Raw genomic sequence first — 27138 nt, forward strand, 5'->3', positions numbered from 1 at the left:
TCTAGGCCAGGAAATGAAACGCGGAAATAAATTGCGTTAAATAAATGTATTCGTATAAATCTGCGTGTGCATAAAAAAATATTTAAACGTAATAATAAATAAATACAAACATAATTACTATAATTTTCATTATCCTTTCGATTTTCAATCGTGATACCTTCATAATGAATTAACGAAATGGCAATGTTCGACATTTAATTCCTTTCGTAAATTTTTCTACGCCGGAAGAGTCAGATTCTTATCGAAATTATATTAGTTTCGATCCTTGATTTATCAGCCTTCATAAATCTGAAATTAAGAACGAGATCAGCCTAGATTAACGACGGAAAACGATAACTAAGAAAAATAAATGCTTATAAAAAGATGAAATGACGACAATTTAAGTACATGGTGCATACGGAATTTTTATCTGCTTTAAAAAACTTCACGCAATGTACAATGTCCCGTTTAGTTAAGCATAACGCCCTCCTCTGCAAGATACAAAACGCCACAGGATTCATCACCTGATCACCATGCTCGCGCATCGTCTTACACATTACGCTCATCGAATTTTGTTATTACTATTCCACTTGCTCGCGTCTACATTACGTAAAAATAATTTGAAGTAGTATTTCGTAAAAGAAATAAAAAATTGGATTGTATACAAGATTGTATAATTCTGCGACACATATAGTACTATATTACAAATAATGATACCTTTTTTTTCTGTTGGGTATACTGATAAACGACGAAAAATAACATATGTTTTTTTAAATTATATTTATATTATCACTGTACCATTTGTCTTCACTCTCGTCAGCGGTTGTATCGCTACATCTCGTTGTTAACGGTGCAATAATTACAAATTTGCGAGACACGTGATCCGAACTCAGCAGACGGGGACGTAGGACGATGTACATACATGCTCGTGAAATATCGGCAATTTATTTAGGATCAAAAAAACTTCAATCTATATCCAAATTTTGAAATCTGGATGAAGAATTCATTAAGTCACGATTGCCGTCGAGAGTAATTGAACATTATGTATGTACAAACGATTATTATTTCTTAGTGTAATACATTACATATTTTGCTTGGTTTTTTTTTTCTGTATATACGTCAGTCTTGGATTGCTTTTGCCAGAAAACGTTTTCGTTTCCGCTGTCTCCAGAGAGTCGTTTCAGATATATGTAGAAAAAGAATACATACACAAGTTCACATAATAAAACTTTCATCTCGCAAAAAATGCATCATATAAGAACAACAATTCGTTAAAAATGTAAAAAGAATTCAATAGAGATTGATTAATTTATTCTTCATTTTAATGAGAATGTTTTATATAAGATTAAAATATAAATAAAACCATACATTAACCATAGGAATGTATGCTGATTAATTTCGATAACTACAAAAACATTCTTGAATAACCCAATGATTATTATGTGATTATCCTTTTTCCACACATGCACTCTCCATACATATCCATCAATTGCCCACATACCTATTATGTAAATCCATGTGATGCTAAAAAAAGGAAAAGTAAAATCTTATTATGCATTATTTTAAAATGTTTGTCACTTTGATTTTACGTCTTAACACTGAAACTGCATAGAAATAGAAATTAATTCAAAATAGTGCTTGTGAATGTTTCTTTTTCCTCTTTCTTATATAAGGTAATCCGTTATTGATGATACAATCAATTTAGGAAGAATGAATTTATGAAGAAAATATTCATATTCTACAATTTTTATCGGAGCTTATTTCTGAAAATGTTAAATCCTGTGAAAAGAGTTTTTTTCGACATTTATCTTTTTATTCACGAGATTATCATCTCTTCAATTGTATCACCAATAATGGATCACTTCATATCTTGTATTAATTTACATTCCATATTTCCATGATTTTACATATCAGTCTCTTATGCTATTACTTTCTCTTTGCTTTCCCCACATGTTCAGTGTCAATTCCAATGATGGTGTTAATTATAATGATGGAAATATAGTAATAATTCTGAGAATAAATTTCAATAACAATAATACAAATAATAATGATAATAATGATATATCTTAAAAACGTATGTACAATATTCCTCGACCCATTTTTTAAGTATCAATAAGATTCTTCTACAATTACTACGGATAAGGTGGAATAAGTTGCTTTAAATAATTACTTTTTACAAAATTACATTACAAAGTGGCATATTGAAAAATCTGAGCGAGTATCTATCTAATCTATTCACATGTACAGCTGCTAGAATTAAATTTACGCGGTGGCTTTATTACAGTTAGACTACTGGAAAGTATACATGTTTGTATATTATGAGTAATTATTGCCATTGTAGAACAGAATCTTTGACAAATCAAAATGTTCAGTATCATACTGGCAACATGTATGCGCGATCCAGTTTGCCTTTGCTGAATAATGCATAAATAAAATAGTAAAATCACGTATGATATTGTACAAATAATTTAGTATTAATAATTATGTCTGTGTTTTAAGATATGCAGTATATCGGAAACAGTCTGCCCGACATTATCAATACTAAAACACAATCCCCATGATAAGTAGATTTCAATATCCACAAAAATCATGAAAAATCGACTTACAGTTCCTCTAAAATTCTTAAGATGCATTAATTAGCATGATTCAACTATCAACTTTCACTTCTTAACATACTTTACTAAAGGAGGGTCACGAGCCTAAAATGCTGCGGACTGCTTGGTCCAACGCAGTGTCTTTCGAGTCGCCGGACTGCGATGACGAATTACTACCGCTACTGCTGCCTGACAGGGTGTTCGTGGGACGTTGCTTAAGATTAAGAATGCTATCAATAGCAGACTGTACTTGCGCGTTGATTTCGTCATGCTCGTTACCGGGGTTCTCGCTTTCGCTACTCGTTACGTGAGCAGTACTGCTTGAACATTGTGTCTGCGAATGCAAAGCCAATCCATCCAAGTCGGTATCTTCCGACAAATCTCGTTCAAGATCGGTAGCACTACTCCAACGCCTATCGAAAGGCGTATTTACATCCTGTTCGCAATCGTCCTTCATAATCATATTCGAGACACCAGGAGATGCATTCATATTTGCAACATTCGTACGAAGACACTCGCCATTTGCTCGTGTTCTTTCAATTTTCGATGACCTTGTAACAGCACATGCACTACTACCACTGTTATTGCCGTTTTTGCACTTTAAAGTGTCTGCAGTAGATGGATATACACCTAGTTCTTTCTGGATCTCTAGCCACTCGTCATAATCACCACTTGTACTACTTGTCGTCTTGATCACTGGTTTGCATTCCATTTCCTCGTTTGGAAAATCGTCTTCCAATTCGCGCTTTACAGATACATTCACCAAGGGTGACGATGTTGTTAACGTTGATTTATTCTCTTCCCCAAGGCCAGGTTCAACTTTTGGCACTAACGGTTTTTCTTCCTTCTTACATTCTTCTGTAATTTTATTTGCAGTATATAAGATTTTATAAACATACATTTTCTTAAAAGAAAAATTTATGTTTTAAATGTAACAGTTTAAAATATACATGTTTAAGAATGTAAAAAACCAATCAACAGGTATGAAATAAGAAAATATATAATAAAAACGAACATTTCATAATCCCAAGGAATACCAATATAAACGCGTACATATAAAATATTTATTTTTTATTGATTATATCGATTTAGAAAGAAATAATAACAATTACCGTTAAGTTTTGCTTCCTGTTCTCGTAACCTGTTGAGAATACTTTGCTCTTCAGCCACAAAAGTCCTATCAATCATCATTAATTCCGACGTCCTCACCTCACGCTGTAATTTTAAAGATGTTAATGTAACAGTAATATTAATCACTTAGGTCAGATTAATTTATCAAATAAAAAAAATTTGTAATATAAAACATTTCGTTTTCTTATTTAAAGTTAAACAATTCAAGCATTAGTTACATATATAATTAATAATTATTATAAATATTAAATATTTAACACATATACGATTATTATAAAGTGAATATTATTACTCATACCATGCTTTCCATTAGGAGAAGATACGTGTATTTATTTATCATAGAGCTAAATTTGCTCAACAGATGTTTCGCTGTCTCTTCAAATATTTCGTCCGCTTTTGTCAAATCCTTGGGTCCTAGCACTTGCTCATTCATACAATGATATCTCACCAAACGTTTACAAGCGTCACGCTTGCTTGTGAATGGTGTATTCATATCCGGATTAGTTGCACCATTTTGATCCATTTTCAATTGTTGCTCCACTCTGCAAATGATATAATTCACCAGTATTATTAAAAATGGAATTTGGAAAAATGATGTTAAACGTAAAACTTATATTTAAATACATACAAATCACCGCGGTTCATCTGCCTACAAATTGGGCTAGTCGCACGCCTTTTTATGGCTTGCCTTGGACTTATCAAAGCATTGGAGTTGCCATTAGGACTGACAAGTTGCTTCATTGTATTTCCATTAGTATTTACAGGACTCTGAATCCTCTGTGTTCCCTTGCTTATCATTCTAGGCGAGGTTACTTGACTCGCGGGAGAACCGCTTTGAACTTGAACTTGGATGGGAGATGAGAGTTCCTGTTTTACAGGACTTGGTGTCTGTATATTCGGTTTGAAATCTAGCGGATCAGTTTGACATTGCGTCGATTGTTGTTGGCATTGTATGCCAGTTTGCTGTTGCGTCTGAGCTTGGGCCAATTGTTGTGCGTTGTTCTGTAATTGCGGAGTTGTTACAGACGGCGGAGAGAAGATTTGCATGTTCGCAGAGGACGGATTCAATATCTGAGTCCCGTGGTTCTGATAAAACTTATGTTGTTGTTTGGTGGTGTGCGCCTGGTGCATGCTTTGTGTCACAGTGTTCGATATATTTGGTTGTTGTCCTTGTACACTTTGCGGCACCTGTAATAATTATGATTATAAAATATAACTTTGTGATAATTTAATAATAATAGTTTCTGTGTATAAAACATATTTTTACAAGTATATATTTATAATAACAAAAATTTACGATATTTACCGTGATATTATTGATGTAACTATTATTCGAGCTACTCGGTATTGTTACAGATGTAGTTGGATTTAAAGTTTGAGATGTTACTGGCATAGCAGCGGTGGAAGTTTGTGTTTGCGCCGCTGATGTCTGGTTCTTGAATGAATTTTGTGAATGTATAGTTGATGCAACTGTTGAAACTACATTAACACTGAACGTTGTTTCGGTAGTCTACATGAAAAAAAAATATTTCGTTTAAGTAACAAATATTAAGCAAATGCGTCTTATTGTTGCAATTATTTTTTATTATTACAACTCAAATATACTTACGCTATTGACAGAATGTGTAGTAGTGCTAACGACTTTCCCACTGGCTAATATCTTTGCTTGTTCCTGGTATAACTTCGCCAACGCCGTCTGATCATGAGGTGTACCAGATTTTCGAGATATAATAGCTTGAATTTGTGACTGAATATTTTTTAGTGATTGCTGCAATTGAGCAGGGAGCTGAATAGTTTGTACTCTTTGTACCATTTGACCATTTGAAGGAACTGATACATGACTGCCAGCAGAGGATGAAACCAAAGGACCATTGGCAATAATTTGAGTCGGTTCGCTCTTAGTAAGATTTGTACTATGAGATACCGTCGTGCTTGTTTTATTAGAATGGTCAACTTTTTGTAAATTGGATGTATTTGTCGTAACCATTGTTGGCCGAGTAACGGTTACTGTCTTTGTCTAAAAGATAAAAATAGATTTCCAGTAAGAAAAAGAATAAAACAAGAGTCAAAGCGAAGATTTTGTAACTTTAATGCATTTTTAGAATAAAATCAATAATAAGTTTATATCATGTGAAGAGTGTGCATAAAACAAACTGAAAAATACAGAAATAGAATGCATGTATGTACCTGTGAGTTTATGCTTTGAGCAGTAACAGCAACTTTCGTCTTTTTCACGACTTTCGCCTTCTTTGGTTGATTGTTGCCCAAGTTCCTAATTTGTTGTTGATTTAAGTTATCAATAAATTGACTGGGAAAGCCAGAATTTTGAATTTGTATATGTTGTGGTATCTGAGATGGTGCAGCTTGTACCACAATGTTCTGAATATTATTTTGGATTGTTGGAGCCCCACCTGAACTATTCACAATTATTTGACTCGTTGGAGTATTGATCTGAACTCCTTGCAAGTTCTGATTATTCGCATCTGGCTCGCCAATTACTATCTTCTGCGTTTGATTTTGATTTTGCTGCGTCTGATTTGTCGTATTCAACTGTCCAGCTAAAAGTTGTTGCAAAAATTGCTGAGGAATTAGTTGCATTTGGCCATTCGCGTTTGCGATTAACAGTTGATCGCTAGGATTCAACGTCAAGTTTCTCAACGTATTTAAAATTTCGGGAGTAAGTTTAGGTGCGTTATTCAGTATATTGTTCGCCGCCGAATTCAATATGTTTGCACCTTGGGATTCGACATTTTGAGATTCATTATGCTGGGTAGTATTAGAAGTAGGAGTAGTTGTAATCAATATATTCTGATTCTGATTATTCTGTTGCGTATTGATGCCTTGCTGCACGACATTAGCTGCATTTTGAGACTCAAAGTGATGCGCATTAACAGAAGAGAAGGTATTTGCTGTCACTACCTTCTGTTGCTGAACATTCACATTTTGCTGGACGCTCGTATTGTGTAAAACAGCAGATGTATTTTGTTGTTGCAAATTAGTCATAATGTTCTGCTGTGCGTGAGCTATGTCTTTAATACCTGACTGCAAATTTTGTTCTATATTCTGAACATTATCAGCTGTATTTTGTTGCAATACATTAATCGTATTTTGTTGAATACTCGAATGAAGAACATTCATAGTATCGTGTTGTTGCATAGTATTACAAGAACTCTGTTGTTGCAATATATTCATAGAATTGTGATGTATATTTGAGCTCTGTAAATTTTGTTCAAATATTTGTTGTACATTTTGAGTTTGTACAGTTTGTGCAGTAATCTGTTGATTATGTTGAAATAGTGGCGATTCCTGCTGTAATGTCAGAGTCTCTTGTTGACTTGTTTGTTGAAGACTCTGATTAGTTTTAGATATATGATCATTTTGTGCTAATGAACTACTGGCTACTGATTTTTGCATATGAGCGCCATGCTGTTGTGATGGTTGCTTTCCCAAATTTTGCCGTACATTTGTTATACAAGCGTTCACAAGTCGTACCTGACTAGACTTTTGTAATGAAAGATTGGAATTCTGTTGATTGGAACTTGTTTGACTTGCATTAGACATTCGAGTACCCTGAATGCTAAATATAGGCGAAGACTTTGTAGACAAGACATCTGGAGCATTCAGAAGAGTATTATTGCTCGTTTGTGACAATGTAGTTTGAACGTTCTTGGCTTGCATTAAGTTTTGTACGTTAACATTGACGTTCTTTGACGTTTGTGTTTCCTGTAAAGTTCCAAGGCTACTTTGAATGCAGATATTAGGTAACGAATTAGTCTCTTGAGAAACAACGCTTATATTCTTCTGTTGATTAATCGGCTTTGAACATATTTGGCCATGATGCGGACTAGTAGTGCTAATGACATTTTGCGAGCATGCAGAACTTATAGTATTAGTTGAAGCTTGATTTCCACTAGATAAAGGAGATTTGACGTATTTTTGCCTCTGTTGAGTTGTATTTTGAGTAGACTGTGGTGTATTTTGTGCTTGACTGAAAAATTGCGAGATAATTTGCGAATTTTGCCCGCTACCTTGAGTCAAAGATCGTATTAAAGCTTGCGCGGTCGCTGAATCTATCTCAGGTTGATTGGGTTCAGGGGTATGATGTAAAATAAGTTGTTTCCCATCTTCTCCAATTGATAAACGAAACTGTCCTGTTAACGCATTTTGTACAGGCATCTGGAGCTGGGTGACAAGTTGATTGTTAGGTGATTGTGATACGGAAGCTTGTGTGTTCGTTGTATTTGTTGCAGGTACTTGAGTCAAAGCGGAGCTAACAGGAACTGTTCCTTGCGATGAAATTTGGCCTAAAGATTGCCCAGAATTAGTTTCACTTTGTTGTATTTGGCAAGGAACCTCGGTTTCGGTTGTCAGCTCAGAATCAAAAATATCATCGTCATCTCCAATACCCGATATCTTTATAATACGGGCAAGATCCAACTTGGGTTCGTCATCTTTCCGTTTGGCTTTCTTCTTCTTTTTTGCTTTTTTCTTAGGAGGCGGTAACAAATTTTGTTCGGAGACAGGTTGCGTGCATGGAGCATTGCCAGTAGTGTTACCAGATGTGACTTGTGAAATTTGCGATTGAGGACTTTGTACCATAGCATTCTGAATTACGATAGGATTGCTAGTTCCTGAATTAGCTATAGAATAAAAAATATTAAAGAAATTAATATCCTTATAATAAATACAGATGTGGATTTAAAGGCATGAAAAAGAGATATGTAAAACACGATTTAGATGATTTTACATATTTTTAAACATTTAATATAAATAAAATAAAAGTCAAAGTTCTTTCAAATGTAATTCAATGTTCTATATTACTTTTAAATATCGTGTTCTATAATTTTTTTTTCTTTATAAGTTAAGAGAAACATTTAACGCGTTTTTATTAATTCATTTTCTATTTATATTAATATTGTATGTTTTAAAATTCATTTTGCTGAAATCGTTATGTGATAACTTACATGGCGCAGGACTAGATGGAGTATGCCTTATTACTGGAGAAGCAGCTGGAGGAAATCCGTTTGGTACAGCAAAGAATGTGGGAGCAATTCCCTGCAGTTGCATACCTTGTGCTGTGACAACCCTTACCAATTGTTGTTGTGTTAACTATAATTAGAAATTAAATATTTAATTCAAATTTTTCATTTTATCAAATTTCTTCTTCTCAATCTTTCATTGTGCTAATAATTTATATACAAATAAGAGATCATTATGTATGTGTGTGGTGTGTTTTGTGTATATTATCTATTTCATGTACAGTATATAATTTTTTGGTAACAAAATTTTAACTTTACCTTTTGTAATATAATTGAAATTCATGTAATTATTAAAATAAAAAAATTATATAAATATAAAAAATTGAACCAAAGTTGTATGTGCTTTTATGTATGTATGTCACATATATTTAAAATACAAAGACATTTATTAAAGTTACATACAATATTTTTATAAGAATAAATAATTCTTTTTTTCAATAAAAAATGCAAATTGGCTAATATTTACAAAAATTTAATAAGCAATGATTATAAATACGAATATGAAAATGAAATGAACGAATGGATGAAACCATCACCTGTGCAGTATGTGTTTGTTGCTGCGCGCCTGCCGGCGTCCTTAGTATAAGTTGAACGCCTCCTGGCTGCTGTTGTACAATAACAGGTCCAGTAGACGGCAATACCTATGTACCAAACGTGATAAATATATGAAGCAAACAAGCAACTTTTCATAATATATGCATGTGTAAGCAGTTATAATATAAAGCATATCAAAGTACCTCATAATATAGCATGATGTATATATTTTTATGTAATGAATGCAGATGACAGACATAATTGAGACATAAATGGAAGTATATTATAATATACCTGATTCAATAGCAAACCCTGAGCTGTTGGGATCATTGTTGCTGTTGTAGGACTTGGTTGTGGTCCAGCAAGAACAATTTGTGGTTGGCTCTGCTGTGTTACCTATAAAAAAAAAAAGAAATTTACTTCAACATAATATAAAATCTTATATTATGTAAAATGTATATTAAAAACCTGGAAATTATTAACAGAATAAATAAATAAATATTTATAACATCATATAACAGACCGAAGGAAAGTTAATTTTTGTGCATAATTTCATAATTTTATTCATAATTCACAATTTGTATAATGTTAACACAATTGCGCACGTTCACTCGCGCTGATTCTCATTAGTCTAATTTTCAATTACTAATTGTTTCATAATTCATAAGTCATTTCATAATTTTCATCAAAAAGAAACAGCAATAATTGTGCAATCTCACAAATTCCAATGTTTTAATTATTAACTGTCTATATACAAATTCATGTACAAAGAGTAATAGGAATATTAACATCTTAATAATTTTACACGTTTAACTGACTTTTTGCCTTATACTAACTGGTGATGGATCAAAAGAGGTCAAAATATTTCTTTATTACTTTATCTATCATTTGGAATAACTATTTAGCATTAAAACCCAGTTTGGCTTATAAGCTCATTATCTTTATTTAACTTTAGATATTTCAGTTTTGATATTTATCGTTATATTTGTTATTTAAAAAAAATCTAAAAAGTCTTAATAACATATTGTAGAAAAAAAATATTTTATGCAGATTATAATGTACAATGTAAATTTGAGGTAATAAAATAATAAAATTAGACCAAAAATTAGTTTTAGAGTTAAAGTATAGCTGTTAAATGTAACATAATTATTCATTATTTATTATATGATTAATATCCAATTTATTTAACTATTTAATACATTATACGATATGTATTATTAGATATAGTTGTATGAATAATGCATTTAATACAGCAATAAATCCATACCTGATTTGTAATTGTAGTGGTAGCTCTTTGTGACTTTTGCTGAGAAGTATTAGTTTGCTGATTTGGTGGTTTTGGCAAAATTTGCGGTGGTTGTTTAGTAGGCTTCGCCGCACTGGCCGCTGCTGCAATTTGTATTTGTTGATTTCCAAATAATTGGGTCCTAGTTACCAGCTGAGTGGGAGTAGATTGATAACCCTGTGGTGTACCATGAATTATTTGTAACACCTGCATTCCTTGCTGTAATATGGGTGTGTTAGGTCTAACCTGGAACATATGAAAAATAAAAAAGATGTATTAGCAGGAACACATGAAAAATAAAAAAGGTGAATAATTTAATAATTTAAAAAGGTAGATAATTTAATCTTGTATTACTAAATGTATTTTCTTTTTAGCAAATAAATAAAAATAAAGAAAAGATGCAAGTTGCAATTATATTGAACATAGTTAACAAATTATAAAATATATATGTTAACCTAAATAAGATACAGATCTCTAACTTTTTTTTCTAAGAGGGATAATAAAAATATTTCCAGATATACAATAAATTTTTAAATAAAACAATAAAATTGAAAGAAAAAGATAAAATTAATTAGAGATATTAACAAATATTCTAACAAAATTACTAAAATCTCTTATATTGAAATTTTAAAAAAATTTGGTAAAATTTAAATTTCACAGTTTTCTAAGTACTTTACACACTTACCACAGGTGGACCAGGACTACCTCCAGGTGCCGGGCTTCTATTGTTGAGAGAATTATTCCCACTTAATAGATGAGGACTTTTTGCAGGGGGATACGGGCTAAGTACAGGGCTCTGTATTTGGCTAACACTCATCGGACTCTGCATGGGGCTTTGCATCTGCATGTTAAAGTTACTGTTCGAAGTCGACGTGCTGACCGGGCTTGGACTATTTCGATTGGACTGTATCGAGTTCGAAGCCGGACTTCGAAGTAAAAGTCGATTAGGGCTAGGACTCGGCGTAGGTGGTGCTATATTAGACGCTGGACTTTTCAAGGGCATTGAAAATGGACTACCCGGCGAACTAATATTTTGTCCTTGAATATTTTGCATAGACTTAACAGTATTCATAGTACTGACCACATTCGATGGTTGTGTTGTGCCTGTTAATGCTACTGATGCACTTAATCCAGGGCTTATCCCCTGTGAATACTGTCGCTGTGGTTGAAATCCAGGCGATTGAGAGGAACTTAAAGAAGAAACATGACTCAATGACATAATTGGTTCATTGGATGCGGATATATGTTGTACATTTGACGTCGATATATTTGATAAATTAGGGTGCATTGTACCAAGGTGCGGTATGTTTGTAGTGAGATTCACGTTCGAAGCGTGATTCACATTTGCAGTGGTCGTATGAATTGATTCGCTGGGAGTGCTCGTGAATATGCTGGAACTTGAAGTTCCAGAGTTCGAGATTTGTGAGATTGTTGAGATGTTCGAATTTGGATGTTGCGATATACCAGAGTTTGGTACATGTGCTATATTTGACGATGCAACAATGTGTGGTGCAAGAGTCTGAATGCTCTGTATCGCTTGGAATGGGAACTGTGCACTGCTTGAAGTCAAACTAGTTGGCGTCAAACTAGTTGCCAGGGCATTTGCAGGTCGATTAAGACCTTGATTCACGCCAGAATTTATACTGGTAGCAGTCAAGTTCGTAGTCGGATTAATAGCAGATAAGCCAGATACGCCGGAATTCGCGACAGTTAAATTGGTATTCAATGTAGCAAGGTTCTGATTCACGCTCGATGAGTTTAAATTTGTCAAATTTGGACCAGTCAGTCCAGTGCTCACTCCAGATAGCCCAGAATTAATATTTGTAGAATTTATTGTATTGAGCCTGTTTATTCCAGTGTTTACTCCCGTATTAATGCTATTCAAATCCTGTCCCAGGTTGGACAAACTGTTATTAATACTGTTTGAACCAAGGTTGGACGTTAGATTGGAGTTTATAGCATTTAACTGATTCAGGCTAGGATTTATCGTTGTTATACTTGGCCCTGTGCTTATACTTGGCAAGCCCAAATTTTGCAGAGGATTTGTCGTGGTGATAACATTGGATGTGAGAGATGTAAAATTGGTATTTATAAGTGATAGTGGCAATCCCATATTAAGGCCCACCCCAAAAGTGGGGGTGGCCGGGGGTAGGCCCATACCAGTCCCCGAGGGATTTATGGTACTCTGATTTAGTTGATTCAACTGATTTAAATAGACTATGTGATTTCCAGTTGCCGACCCATTTCCTTGCTCCTGTGGCTGCAAAAACAAACGATGATATTAAAATGACATTCTTCAAAATAATATTTGACAACATGTGCTTGCTAACAAAAATAACTTACATTGCTTGACGTCTGTTGTAAAGCAAACGTTAGCGATTGACCACTACTATTCTGGGCTTGTAATTGTTGTAACTGCTGCAACTGCAATAAAATTTTTTTTTTAATTTAAAATTTGTTTATTTTAACTTTTACATTTCCATATTTTGGAAATGGAGATAATTAGAGATAATTACAACAGATGTTTAAACTTGGAGAAGAGATTAGAAAAAGAGCATGTATAAGAACATCAATAGTACAAATCTGTATATTTTTATAAACTCTTACTTGTTGTTGGGTCAAAACGGTAACTGGATTATTATGACGTGCATTCGGGGAAGTTGTAGAGGATACTGAGTCCCCAAGAAGAGGGCGTGACTGAGGCTGCTGCATGCCCACGCAGCCCCTCTTTACCCTGGGTAGCGTCTAGCCACCTTTTCAGCTTATTTTGCTCTTTCCTATTAATATAGAAAAATACCATTTCATTTATTTCACAAGTTCAAAGAAATTTACGAGAAATTACTTTACAATATATGTGTAAGCATATTCAAATAATTATAACTTTCAGAGATCAAATCTTAAATTGTTAAATAAGAAATTTTATATTTATTGAAACTAGTACATGTGTGCTGGACAAAAGTACCAATAATTTAATAAATATATTTAAAGCAATGTTTTAATAAAAGTATAATATTCAAGTTATTTTAAAAGTATAATATTCAAGTTATTTAATGTCCAGAATCATTTATCTATCAATTATTATATATATATATATATATATATATATTATTAATATACATATTTACCAAATTTTTTAACAGTTGTAGCGAGCAATATTGGCGTTTCGGCGCCACTCAACACGTCTGCGACCTACGTCTCCTGTTCCTGTCATGCATACAATTTCGTACTTCTACAAAGCTTAGGCAGCGTGTCAATTCTTCAATATACTTGTGTTCAAGTATATTGTGTCGTCTTTAAAAATCTCGCTCCAGCATTAACCATTTGTGGCCGTTATAGGCATTGCATCGTGGCAAATAGAAAGTAGTTCTCTCTTGAACTACTTTATCCATTAAAAAATAACTGCGCAATTGCATCGTGGATGTATCCCGACTTATACTTAAAGTGCATCTGCTGCAAGATTTTATCCATTTATAAATGCTGCAACGCTACACCTGTCCATGACAATACATTCAAGATATACACAAGGAACAGTGTTGATAGTATCACTTTGTGAATAACAGTTTTCTTCGTGTCACATGCTATCCCAAGTCCAGGAAATAACTCACAGACATTATTGAATGCTTGTCAAGTGTGATGAGTGTAATGTCACAACAGTGTGGTAAGAGTAGTGTACACCTCTGTCCACAAGATATTCGCCGGAGTGATCGTTTTCTCTCAATGAAAGTGATTATAGAGTTCGCGTGCTTACACTTTTTGCACTAAGTATATATATATCTCTCTCTCTCTCTCTTCTATGCCCAAATATATACTTATGTCATTTTAGTGTAAGAATTTTTGGGAATTTCACGTAACAAATCTTTTATCGTCGCTATACACACTAGATTTTCAACTGGCGCAGATTTTGTCACCGACTTGCGTCCTGCAAAGAAGAAGCAGAGACCCCGTTAAGCACTGCGTAAGTGATGCACTTCACATGAGAATTAAATAGTCTTCGCACTTTCCGCGGACTCTATCGCGATTAAATCAACCCGAACCGCGGGAATCTCGGTGCGCCTTGGGGGGATACGCGAAAGACCTGGGAGACGACGTAACGTGTCACGGGCGGACGAGCGCCGCTGCGTTCCGGGACAGTGGCGATCCCCAGCCCGTACGGTAATTCTAAGGGGGTCGGATGATTCCGACGAAACGTTTTCAGAGGCGCGAACGAAAATTCGCCAGCTGGAAGCATATTTTGAGGTTATAACAGGCGCGTTTGTGTGCGAGGTACGTGCCACAAGCCACCAACACACGCATACGCGGACGGGAATCACACACGGGCTCACTCTCACTCACGGGTGCAAGCGGCGCGCGGATTGCACACAACAAAAGGCCCGACTGACAAGGCGTAAACAAAAGAAAACGCTTGGATTCGACGAAAATCACGGACTCCGAGGCGCCGGAGATGCGGCGCGCGGCGCCGCGACGCGCGTGCACGGCGGCCGACGCGCAAAAATGCGCGTAGCGTCCCGACGAAAAATTGTCAATATTACCTCCGCGAACGCGGTTTTGCTACCCCGTGTTTTCCTCCTGGGAATTTTAGCGCTCGCGCGCGATTTCGCTCGCGTGCGGTTCCGCGTCCCGGCGCAATCCGCCGCACCTCGCCGAGGGGAAAACAACGCACACGGAGCACGCGCGACGACGATACTCCACTGAAAATAATAAACTTTTCAGTTACACGACAGTACCATGTACGCGTTACACTATTCGGTGGCAACGGCCATCATGTATTTGTCAAGGCTGCCATTGGCGCGGCGCTGTAAGGCCCCAGCCTGCGCCACTGGCGGCGCCTCGCGTCGTGGTGCTGTGACTTCTTGCAAGCCGCGAAGGTAAGAAACGAAAGGTAGGAATGCGAGAGCGCGTATTTGGCATACAGCGTGACTAGCGTATCGGTTCTTGCGCCTGATGCCACATAATCCGCTGGACCACACGCGATCTCATGTAAAAAAAATCGAAGCTTTCGTTAAAAATGCTAGGCATTAAATTGCTATATTTCTAGTGGTTGCTAGTGATTTAGTTCACGCTAGCTTACGTCATAACTGTGTGCCATACGATTAGATATCGATATCTAGATAAAGTCTACATATAAATTTATTTTCTAAAAATTCTATTTAAAAGTTTTAAAAATATTTAATTAAACTTTATTGAAGTTTTAAAAAATTTTTCTATTTAAGTTTTTTAAAATTTAATAGAAGTTTGAAACATAACATTTTAAAAACTATATTCTCTAATAGTTTATAAATATATATAAATTCAAAGTTTGTTTTTAAAAAATAAAATTAATTAAGTGGATCGGGAACTTTACAAGAACATTGTCAAGGATTTATGTTTTTCACTCCAATTACATTGTTCATGTCTAGAGATAAACTGATAAACTGACTTGACACTGGCTTGTAAAAGATATATTCGCCTTTTTATTTAACGCTAGGTAAGAATGTTACAATATAGAAAGTTTAATCTATCAATTTTTATACGAATAAAAACTATATGTGCTCTCTCTATTGTTAATTACACTTCGGAGAAATTTAGGATCCGACTACGTATGCGACAACTGTCGCGTGGTCTAGCTTGCCAGGTATCATGGATATCTTCTCCAGTGTCTTTTTTCTTCGAGATCTCTGTTCCTGCTTCGAGAGCTGTACGAGGTGACCGTCTTTATGTTGTGCATAATACAATTCCGTGTCTTCTAGGATCCGCCTCTTCGCTGCAGTTATGCGTACCTGTAATCAGAATGGGAATTAGTAAAAATATATATTGCTTGACGTATCGCATATTTTTTTTCGCTTACCGCAAAGTCTAAAAGAAGTTCGCACAGATGTTTGGCACTGTTGCATGGCGGTCCTTCCCCAGAAACTCCACGTCTCAGCAGATCCTCCATTCGGAGCAGAGTGAGCTCGTGCCTCTGATAAGCTTCGACCACAGGCAGATTGTTACTGTTCATATTACTGTTGCTTGATTCGGTGTGCCGCAGATTTTCCGTGGATCTTCGACGCGTTTTCGATCGCGCTTCGTGACTCTTTAGCGTGGCGTCAGCGCCGCTACTGTGATTAGGTAAAACTGCAAATTTTCCCACTACAGGATCAAAATTATCTGAAATTCCGTCACTCGTCAGAAATACTATGTCGCCTCTCTCGACTTCCGTTATAGCCAACGTCAAATTATTCAATTCAGGATTAGAGCCGTCTACTGGACCTAAAGCTCCTAAGGCATCACGCATGTCTCTCATGCAATGAATGTCATGAGATCCTCGCGTTATCTCTCTCACTCCTGTTTTCCTGTTTACATAAGAGACAATTATCAGAAATGAACTTAGCTTATTATTTGCTGCCATGTGTAACTCTGTACATAACAGGAAGTACATACCCTGAATATACGTAAGCTAGACTATCACCAACGTTGCAGGTACAGGCAATATATTTTCTCTGGCATACATTTGTATCGTTACTTGAACTTGGCAGTGGAAGGATTGTGCATACTGTTAAGGTAGTAAGCATCCCTTGCTCTTGAAGGATTAACGAATGCGCTGCATGGAATGATCGAAGTAACGCTATAAATACATCCTTCGTCGTTGTCATTTCTCTATTTATGGATGGACAGAACAGAGTCTGGTTTAAATATTCTATACTTCCGTGAACAGCAGCTCTGGCCGCAATGCTTGCTTTTGTACCTGAAATTCCAAATTATAAATACATTTTGTATTAAATTAAAGTAAAATAAAGCCTAAATCAAGTATAAATGAAACAATAAGTATAAAGAAAAAGAATCAGTTATATTTTTCTAGCAGTTATTAAATAAATTTCTAATGCTTAAAATTTAAAAGTATTCGTTGAATATATACTAAGTTATGCATACATTCTTCAAACGAAACTTTTATTTCATACTTGTCCAAATTTTTGCTTTCTATAAAAGTTTATCTAATATTTTTAGATCTTTTTTAGATCAGTGTTCTTACCCCAATTAACACCATCTGCAAGAGCCATTATGGCAGAATTTGGTCTTGCTATAACTCCAAAACAATCGGCTATCGGTTCTCCATTGTTGGTATCATTTGTAGGATTTTTCTCATACAGCGTAGTTGCAATTCCATATGCATTTTCATGAGGATTAAACCAATCGTTAACTCCAGCAATTGTGATGTTCGACGTTGTTGATCCTAAAGGAAGTTTTGTATTTTTATTTTGCAATAACATGAGAATCTTTCATTTTAATTTCTTGTTCTAGACTCACCGCTTCTATATTGCTCATTTTGATCTAGCATATCAATGTAATCAATATCGGTATCGCTAATACTTAAATGTTTCTGTTGAAGATTGACAGCAGTAAGACCACTGTCAGGACCAGTATATGCTGCGAATACTTCTTCATTTTCTGGAAAAACATCGATCTGTCTGCTTGGTAATTCTTCTGGGTTTCGACCGTGTAAAATTGATGGTCCTTCTTGTTTTGTTTCCAATCTAAGATATTTATGAAATGTATTAGACAGGATTCAGTGACACATATTGGATAAATAAAATGTAAGTGTCTGAGTATATGTGTAATCTGTTTTTACCCATTGAGATAACGCGTGATGAAACAGCCACCAGGAAAATCCTGAGATAGTGACTGTGGGTTCCGAAGCGACTGTTCCCCAAGGCCTATACTTTCCACAGCCCCTGCCAAGTTGCTGATAGACAGTTGGCGCATGAAACCAGCAACTTTCTTCCGTATACTTGGCATCTTTCAAAGAGGTCCAAGCAAAGGTACAGCGATTAAGAATGTTAATTATTGTCTAACATTACTTCATCTGATGTAAGGCTCATACCATGGTTATAGCTACTGGTAGCAGGTCTCAAATCTAAAAAAATCTGTAAAAATGCAAATCTCACATTGTAATAATGTAATAAGAGTTAAATAACATAAATAATAGAATGGAGTGAAGCAAGTAAAGTTTTAATTAATTCAACTACTGCTAATTGAATAAACATAATAAATAATATAAGGAGGAATATTAATTACAAAATAAACCAATTATTTTTCTATAAACTTGCAACACAATTTCTGACAAATATCTGAAACTCAAGGGCATTCTTTCTTAAATAAAGAAATTTCTTATCTTATCTTAAAAAAGATTTTAAGATAAGAAATACACTTATCAAATGTTCCTGTTTTTTAATACAATTTACATTAGTTTAAAGAACAAGTTTAAAAGACAAATTTATAAAGATTATATTTCCCTTAAACAAATACAAAAATAACAAACAAAATCAATTTAATTAATTTGATGACAAGACAATATAACTTTAATTCAAGTCCAATACTTAAGGTACAGCTTAAGGTACAGATATACGTGTGATAAATTAATTATGTATTTATATTTCACAGAAATATTATATTTAAATATTATATTTCACAGAATGTATAAAAGTTTACAGAATAAATTAGATAGTAAAACTCTATTTATCACACGTATGAACATTCATGTTGGTTTCGAATTAAAGTTACAGTTATTTGATAAACAACACACAAAGGCATAAAGACAATTCCGATCGAACAATGGATCCTTTTCTACGTTCAGAGATTCATTCACTCCAGGTATCTGATTGACAACTCAACGTGTCACACCACTGTTTTTCTAAATGCGCACGTTAGTCAGGACGGATGTCTCGACGGGACGCGGTCCGAAAAGAAAGAGAGAAAGAGACATGCCAAAGGAATCTGAGGGGCGATTCCACCACGTCGGCCGTGTCACACGCGCAGATAATGAGACAATTACCTGGGAAAATTCTCACTGCACGGAAATGAGATCACGACGCACGCTGCGCGAGACCGCCGTTCTCCACCTTACCGCCATATTGGGACGATGTGTCAATAGCCGACTGACCGACCGCTCGCTATCGGCGTGGTGCGGGCCACCGAGCGAGCGCGCGGCTCGCTCCCACTCCTACGGGAGTTCGTAATTGCGGCCAGTCACGGCGAGCAGCGGCGAGCGGCGAATGACAAACAGCGACGAGCGACGAGGAGGTGAGCTCGCGTTCCCCTCGCTGCTCGTGCATACATGGAAATCGGGACGTTGTCGCGGCGACCGCGATTAACATGGGCGATAAGGCGGCGCCGACGGATGTCACGTTCGGATCGCTCGCCGCGTTCTCGCCGAGGTACGTAAATAATGCGCGCGACGCAGTGCGACGAGGCTGAGACCGGCGGCGGGAGGGGGAGTTCGGGGAAAGTCCCGTTCTCACGCGAGAATCGATGTTTCTGATTCTTGCGCGGCAGCCGAAATCAGCTGGGCGAGAGACACGTTCGCTCGTCGTTTGCTCCGATCGTCGTCGTCGCAGCAGCGCTCGTCTCACGTCCCACTTCGCTCCGCTCCGCTCCACGCCGCCCCGCCTCGCGCCACGCCGCGCGATCGCGCGATGACAGCGACGATGACGATGACGACGACGACAACGATAACGACGACACGGCTGCGCTCTTTTTTTGGTCTGTTTTGACATTTAGCGAGTCAATATGGCGTCCACATCACAGATGACAGTCCGCGAGTCCTCGCGGAATCTGCTCCGCGAGATCTTATAACACATCGCGAAGTCGTAACACCCTCTCGTCCTCGGGTCCATGCGATCAGCCGAGCTCTTCCCCGCGCGCGAACTCGACGGCCTTACGACGCGATCGCAAATCCGTGGCGACACGCCGCGCTCATCCCCCGATATCGGCACGCGACAAGTAGCGTGTATCAGGACAGTGTATCGAGCATTTCTCTCCGCTTCCGCGTGTGGAATTATATTATTACGTAATCGTTATCTGAAATCCTGTTGTCCATGCGATGCTGGCGGGATTATCCTCGCTCGCCTTAATTCGCTGACGCTCGGCTCATAGAGAAGCGCTCGATCGCGCGAGAAGCTTCCACGGTGTTTGTTGTACAGTTAACTTTAACGTGGATGAACTTCACGCTTCATTTACCTTCATGTACGTGTCCCGCAGAGGGAAATTTTCTCATTTTATATACTACAGCGTGATACGTTGCACGATCTGGTGCACGGATATAATTTATCTAAAGTATTATAACATCACAAAGTGTTGACATTAATGTTGTACTTCCAAGGTGTGAGACTGTGAGTACACCGCGGATGGCCAGCGCTCTCTAGGAAGCCGATAGAACAAAGGGCTAGAGATTGTTGCACGAATGACAGCAGAAACGTAAGATGTTCGAGTCTCCGAGAAGTCTCCAGGAGGTTTGCATTGACTTTATCTGCGGTAACGTTCTCGCCCTATGCAAAGTTGACTCTAGCGATACAAATTTCCCCAGTACTCTCAGTAGTAATACCGTCTCCGGTAAGTGGCATATTAAACTAGTATTCTCGTGTGCACATCGTGTGATCCTTTGCAGAATTAAAGCAGCATAAGTTTTAGATCAACAAGATATCTGTTCACTGAACAGTAATAGCACAGAAGTCGTTTTTGATACTGCAACAGGTAGAACATCGTCTAACGATGCTCCTATCAGCTCAGCAACTCGGCTTACCTTTAGACATCCGGATGCCTTCTTGCCGGCCGAAGTGTCAGAGCAATTATTATCCAACTTATGTGAGAAGAAAACGTTATCCGATTTAACGATTACACTTTTTGACTCAAAGACCACTAGATTAAGGTGACCTAGAAAAGAGAAAAATAAATTGATAAATGTATTCTTTAAAAAAATGAATTTATAACATTAATTTTCTTCTAGGCACGTACGATTGAAAGATGCGTCGACACTGTCAGCTAAAGGTTTAAGCGTCCTTAAGCAACATAAAGTTATAGATTTAATAGTAAATGGTCTGAAAATCACTGTTAATGAATTAATAAGCTGTTTAGGCGATTGGAGTATACAAAATCTTAGATCTCTCAGCGTAGCTAAAGGAAGCTTTATGGATTTTTCAAGGTTATTATTTAATTACTTAATATTTCACATTTATAATTTTGTTAAATTGAATTATGGAAACTCTCTGTGTGATAGCCTATAATTTTATATTTTTCTGTATATTTGTTATAGACAACGCATGGTAGATATCGCAACATTAAACAAATTAAAGGCACTTCATACCTTGAATGTCTCAGGAACAGAATTTAATAAACATGGCTTGGACATAGTAGTCGAAGATCTTCCCCTTTTAGAGAGCTTAGATATATCTTGTACAAGAGTTGATGATATAACACCGTTAAAAAAATGTAAAGATCGTTTAAAAACATTAAATATGTACAATTTAAAGATAAGTGGATGTGGAAATTTAATACCAGTTTTGCTGGAGTTAAATGAGTTAAGGCATTTAGATATTTCCGATGAAAAAGATCCGCATGGTTTCGAAGTTTTTGCACCTGCTAAGCCAAAAATTACAGATTTTTTAAGAACTCTGAATTGTATGCCTCATTTAATAACTCTAGATTTATCAGGTGAGAGAAAGATTTATATATAGTAATCTGATATTGTGTTACATTTCATGAAATTATTAGTTAATTATATTCATGTAACATTTGTCTCATTAAATATAACATTTATTACATAGGTAAAGATGATATAAGTCCAAAGGATTTAAAAAACTTTATCGCATCACACGTACATTTGAGATTTCTAGGATTGGTACATGCTGATGCTTGTTACGATGAAAGTTTTATAGATTCAACACACGAAGATTATAGACCTGAACTTGTTGTAAGTTTATACAATATTGTCATTAACTACAACCATATACTGTTTATATTATTTTAATAACTGACAAAATTAGGATTTATATTTTTGTTACATTGTTACATATTTGTATGGATATGTAGTAATATTTGTATTCATTAATATTACTTCTTTTTTTGCCATACGCTTGTTAGTATGTAAGCGATCTCTCTCTCTCTCTCTCTCTCTCTATATATATATATATATATATATATATATAAATAAATAATATATCTGTAAATATATGAGACAATTTTAATGCCGATTTCAAACTGTCTATTAGAAGAGACTTTTTTGGGCAAAATTATTCTCGGTGATTTGCCTTTGCCTTCTGAGAGATGGTGATTACTTTTAAATCGATTTAAAACCGATTTAGAGTTATATTGTTCTGGGTGGATTTAACTTACAATAGATCTTTGGCACAGAGAGCAAACTTGCAACTCGAGTTGCGAGTGATGTGGCATAAGGATCCTTATGCCACATCATCATATTAATATTATGCCAAATTATGATATATTTTATCATTTATTTGCCTTGAATTCATTCATATTGTTATATCATGTTTTGCATTACATTTTGCATTTTAAATTTGATATTTTCAATCATAGAATAAATTGTCGACTTAAATTTTAATGTATGCATTGTTAACATTTATTTATACTATTAATCATGCGCTGACAATTCACCCAATGATTGAACATGTTAAATTTATTTATTCCGTATTGTATACACATCAGTAGTTATTTAGTTCTCAAGTTACACTTTAAAAATATATATTTTGTATACTGTATATGCCCGTGTGTAAAAAATTATAGAAAAATTATTATCGTGCAAGTACAATATCGATGTTTAGTCAATTGTTTGTACATCTATTCTGTCAAATATATATTCTATAACAAATCAATTTCCATTTGCAAATATAGGAAAATTGCTAATTGCAAACTTTTTTTTCGTCTTTATTAAAAGTTTCGTTATTTTTATATCTTCTTCTATACAAATAAAGAACAAGAGAAATCTAAAAAAAAATATATAAATTAAATAACGTTAAATAAGTGTATAGTAACCATTAATGTTTAACTAATAGAGAAAAAAAGAAAGAATTGATACATTTTATAGATGAAATTCAAATAAAATAATATACATTCTCTGTTTTTTGCTTCAGATCAGTGGTACAGCAACAGAATCCCAAATTTTGGAAGCCCTTAAGAGGTATACATTCAGACCCATATATCTTCAAAAATGTCTATTTAACTTATTCCGCTTGACACCAAATTTTCTCGAACCACGGGTCGATGTGATAAAATTAGTGTTACCTGGAATGAGAGAGCATCCACAGGAGTTTCGTGTACAAATGGCAGCTACTGCTTGTATCTATAATCTCACAAAGGGTGAATTGGCTCTCATGATTCATCCATCGATACTTAAACAAATAGTCGAATTAACATTGTTAGCAATGGAGTCATATCCAACTAATCATCAACTTCAAAAAAATACGCTATTGACCCTGTGTAGCGATAGGATCCTACAGGATGTTGCATTTGACAAATATAGGTAGTTATATAAATTTATGAATCTATGTAGTTTAGATTTAGTGGTAAAAAAAAGTATACTGAAATTTTAATATTTTTACAACAAAAATATTTAACAAAAGATAGATGCTATCTTTTGTAAATGGAAGTTGATTTCGCATAATAAAAGAAAATATGCACATAATTAGTCTTAGATTTAGTAATATGATGTATTGATGTTTTATCTATATTACACATATATTAAGAGGTTATCAATTTTTTTTTATTTAATCTTTATATTTTATAAACTAAGACTGTTAAATATCTATGCATAGCGTGAAAAGATTTATTTTATTATAAAATTTGCTTTTCTTTGATTTGCCATGACAAAATGCTTTAATTTTATTCAAGCTAAAAATTATTTACAAAATTATTAATACCTTCTTATTCATTTTCATATTGCAATCAAATTTAGAAAAGTAGTTTATTTCATCAAATCAGAAAATATTAATACTAAAAAAAAACAAAAATATTATTTCTTTACATAAGTTTAGTTTTTTTTCTCACGCATATAGAAATAAAACATGTACAATCTAATAATTTTACTAATCTATTGATAGGAATATTAAAATTTCAGTATATAAATATTTTCGCGATATAAGTGTAAAAAGAATTATAATTTAACAGATGCGCAAGATTAGTTATGAATTGCTTGTCAACATTTGATGATGCATCCATGAATCGTATGTCTGTGGCTATTTGCTCAATATTAGCAGCAAAGATATCGACATTGGAAACGTCTATGCTTGGTGCACAGCCGCAATATATGTTAAAGTTGCTTCAAATGGTTAGATCTAAGGTCGAGTCCAAATTAGTAGATATTACAATGAAGTTTACATTAAGTGCTCTATGGAATTTAACGGATGAGAGTGCTGCTACATGCAAGGTTTTTCTTGACGAAGGTGGAATGGAGTTATTTCTTGAAGTACTGGATAGCTTCCAAGGAGAATCTAGCGTAGAAACTAAGGTTCTTGGTTTGTTAAATAACATAGCGGAGGTTTGTATCAGAGTTTTTAAATATGAATAAATATGTAACGTGTACGTTTAGTGAAACGCATTAAAATGCAATTTGTTAATTTTTTGTATGGAAAATTTCAGGTTGATCATTTGAGACCACGACTCATGCAATCTCGGTTTATAAAAATGCTTTCAATGCTGCTCGATTCCGAACACATTGATGTATCTTATTTCGCAGCGGGTATCGCTGCGCATCTACTTAGTGATGGTCCTCAGTCTTGGTGTAGTATGCCATCGCAACCAAGCAGAGAGCAGTTATTAGATCAACTGGTTCATGCTGTAACTCATTGGCAGACACCACAAGGAGAGATGGTTGCCTATCGTAGCTTCCAACCATTTTTCCCATTGTTACGTTGTACAGAAGCATATCCTGTTCAACTCTGGGCAGTTTGGGCAATTCATCACGTTTGCACAAAGAACCGTAAGCTAAAAAGAATATTTTACATAATATAAATTATGCTAAAATGTAGAATAATTTATTCTAATAATACAAAAAATTATTTTAAAATTATATTTTATATAAGAATAATATATATTGGTATTATATATATTGATATGCTACAAATGTAGCATACATTTATTTCTTATATAACTAGAATCATCTATAAAGGACCTTTGACAAAATTATTGAAACAAATTATACATAATTCAATAATTCACAATAATCATGTCGTAATAATTATATGTTTATTTTTAGCAAAACGTTATTGTGTAATGTTGATCAGAGAAGGAGGAGTGGAAACTTTAAAACAATTGGAAAAAACGCATACAGGATATACAACACAGCCGAATCTGCAAAGTTTATGTCAATCAATTTTGGAAACGCTTGAATTAAATTCTTAACGATAACTGTTGCTTTCCAATTTGAAAGTTAAATACCAGATGGTATACTAGTCAATGTTTATCTTAGTGCAATCCTATATCCTGTTCTTTAGACCAAATGAATATAAAAATTATATATGGCCACGAATAATTATATCACAGAGACAGACTGTAATCAACAAAACATACATCACACAAAGCATAAATAAGTCCATGATAAGTCCAAAATATTTTAATCGCAACTGAGTTGAAATTGTAATTGAATTGAAGATCTGAATTGAGAAATAGATATTTCTGTATTACAAAGCATATTAATGTGGAGAATTATAATTTCGAAAATTATTAAAATTATTTAGCAATAGTGTGGAATAAATAACAAAAGCAGATTTACTAAAATTAAGTAGTTTATAATAATATGCAGATACATCATTTAAAAAATGTGATTTGAAAAAGGGGAAACATTGTTTTTAATTTATTAGATAATTAGATGAATTATTAGATAATTATTATCATCGATATTTATGTTTTAAAATTTTATTTAATACTTAACTTCTCAGAGTTATAATTATTGCAGAATTAAAAAATTAATGTAATGTTTGTAATATCCCAAGACATACATCTATTTTGACGATTTATTCAATAAATAATGAAGATTATGATTTATATCTCAAATTCTCTAGTCAATTACTATCGTAAATAAGGATTAATTAAAATTATTTATTTAAAATCCTATTTTGAACATCCATTAACAGATTTTAATAATTAGTAATGAGGAAAACACGATTATGTGTATTAAATTGTTTTACATAATTTATATGAAGTTCGTAATTAATAAAACATGATTCGTAGATATATCCTAACATTTCTAATATAAATTTGGAATCATAGACTAAAATCTTGAATCATATGTTATACATTGACTATTATATTTTTCAGAAAATTATTACGTCAATCTTGATTCTCTACATTCAATGATGGAACATACATGTAAAATAAGATATTAAAATAAAAATTTTGTTTAATGTGTCATACTTTAGTGTTTTAAATTCAGATCTTCAATCTGTTTTGTTAATAAATCTCTTTCATGGAAATTTTATTAATAAATATTGATAAAAACATCTTGAAAATTGATCATGCATATTACACGCCTTCAGAGATTATACAAAAATCAGAGCGTTTGTATTAAGAGAGAAATACATATTAATATTAGATTATATCTGTTATTAAAATATTACGAATTTATATAAACGAAATTTATTCTTCTGATATCATTACATGTTGACACCTAAGATGTAAGAAATATCAATTTGAATGGTACTGAATGTTAATAAACATGCTATGCCAGCCTTTATACATTGATGCTTTTTCTTTAATGTATTGATAACTGCATTATTACACATCAATACTAGTATATTAGTTATATCATATTTAGATAAATAGTAGATGTGTAAAA

General features: G+C 34.4%; 3 protein-coding genes and 1 long non-coding RNA gene across 14 annotated transcripts; 1 reads left to right on the forward strand and 3 right to left on the reverse strand.

The window, feature by feature from the left end:
- Window positions 1-384: 384 nt before the first annotated feature.
- On the reverse strand, window positions 385-15365 carry LOC105193445 (mucin-17). Of its 6 annotated transcripts, none has more exons than XM_026135917.2 (16): window positions 15287-15365; window positions 13688-14481; window positions 13170-13339; window positions 12906-12986; window positions 11248-12822; window positions 10545-10808; window positions 9572-9673; window positions 9280-9384; window positions 8669-8813; window positions 5892-8344; window positions 5314-5721; window positions 5011-5214; window positions 4333-4892; window positions 4003-4246; window positions 3686-3788; window positions 2671-3431 (listed from the first exon to the last, which is right to left on the reverse strand). In XM_026135917.2, the coding sequence occupies exons 3-16, from the start codon at window positions 13272-13274 to the stop codon at window positions 2671-2673; spliced, it is 7110 nt and encodes a 2369-aa protein (XP_025991702.1). In that variant the 5' UTR covers window positions 13275-13339; window positions 13688-14481; window positions 15287-15365. The 6 variants fall into 6 exon arrangements, with proteins under 6 accessions (XP_039309461.1, XP_025991702.1, XP_011156187.1 ...); XM_011157885.3 differs by having other exon boundaries at window positions 15092-15323; XM_039453529.1 differs by lacking the exon at window positions 15287-15365 and having other exon boundaries at window positions 11248-11403; window positions 11644-12822; window positions 13688-15046.
- A 624-nt stretch (window positions 15366-15989) lies between these two features.
- On the reverse strand, window positions 15990-21113 carry LOC105193442 (PP2C-like domain-containing protein CG9801). 3 transcript variants are annotated; one of them, XM_039453534.1, is made up of 8 exons: window positions 21097-21113; window positions 18400-18442; window positions 18148-18314; window positions 17826-18052; window positions 17551-17751; window positions 16962-17265; window positions 16387-16873; window positions 15990-16318 (listed from the first exon to the last, which is right to left on the reverse strand). In XM_039453534.1, exons 2-8 carry the CDS (start codon window positions 18400-18402, stop codon window positions 16124-16126), a joined length of 1584 nt encoding a protein of 527 aa, XP_039309468.1. In that variant the 5' UTR covers window positions 18403-18442; window positions 21097-21113; the 3' UTR covers window positions 15990-16123. The 3 variants fall into 3 exon arrangements, with proteins under 3 accessions (XP_039309468.1, XP_011156180.1, XP_039309469.1); XM_011157878.3 differs by lacking the exon at window positions 21097-21113 and adding an exon at window positions 19351-19573; XM_039453535.1 differs by lacking the exon at window positions 21097-21113 and adding an exon at window positions 19102-19315.
- LOC105193443 (protein zyg-11 homolog B) lies at window positions 19473-27036 on the forward strand. Of its 4 annotated transcripts, none has more exons than XM_011157883.3 (10): window positions 19473-19598; window positions 20677-20906; window positions 20985-21222; window positions 21301-21495; window positions 21607-22004; window positions 22118-22263; window positions 23441-23829; window positions 24474-24843; window positions 24945-25284; window positions 25561-27036. In XM_011157883.3, exons 2-10 carry the CDS (start codon window positions 20777-20779, stop codon window positions 25704-25706), a joined length of 2352 nt encoding a protein of 783 aa, XP_011156185.1. In that variant the 5' UTR covers window positions 19473-19598; window positions 20677-20776; the 3' UTR covers window positions 25707-27036. The 4 variants fall into 4 exon arrangements, with proteins under 4 accessions (XP_011156185.1, XP_011156184.1, XP_011156186.1 ...); XM_011157882.3 differs by having other exon boundaries at window positions 19558-19732; XM_011157884.3 differs by lacking the exon at window positions 19473-19598 and adding an exon at window positions 20080-20540 and having other exon boundaries at window positions 21048-21222.
- On the reverse strand, window positions 22785-23561 carry LOC113004015. Its single transcript, XR_003268803.2, has 2 exons — window positions 23420-23561; window positions 22785-23293 (listed from the first exon to the last, which is right to left on the reverse strand). It is a non-coding gene; the product is annotated as an uncharacterized LOC113004015 (long non-coding RNA).
- Window positions 27037-27138: the final 102 nt, after the last annotated feature.

Source organism: Solenopsis invicta, chromosome 9 (genome assembly GCF_016802725.1).
Source record: "Solenopsis invicta isolate M01_SB chromosome 9, UNIL_Sinv_3.0, whole genome shotgun sequence".
Lineage (NCBI taxonomy): Eukaryota > Metazoa > Arthropoda > Insecta > Hymenoptera > Formicidae > Solenopsis > Solenopsis invicta.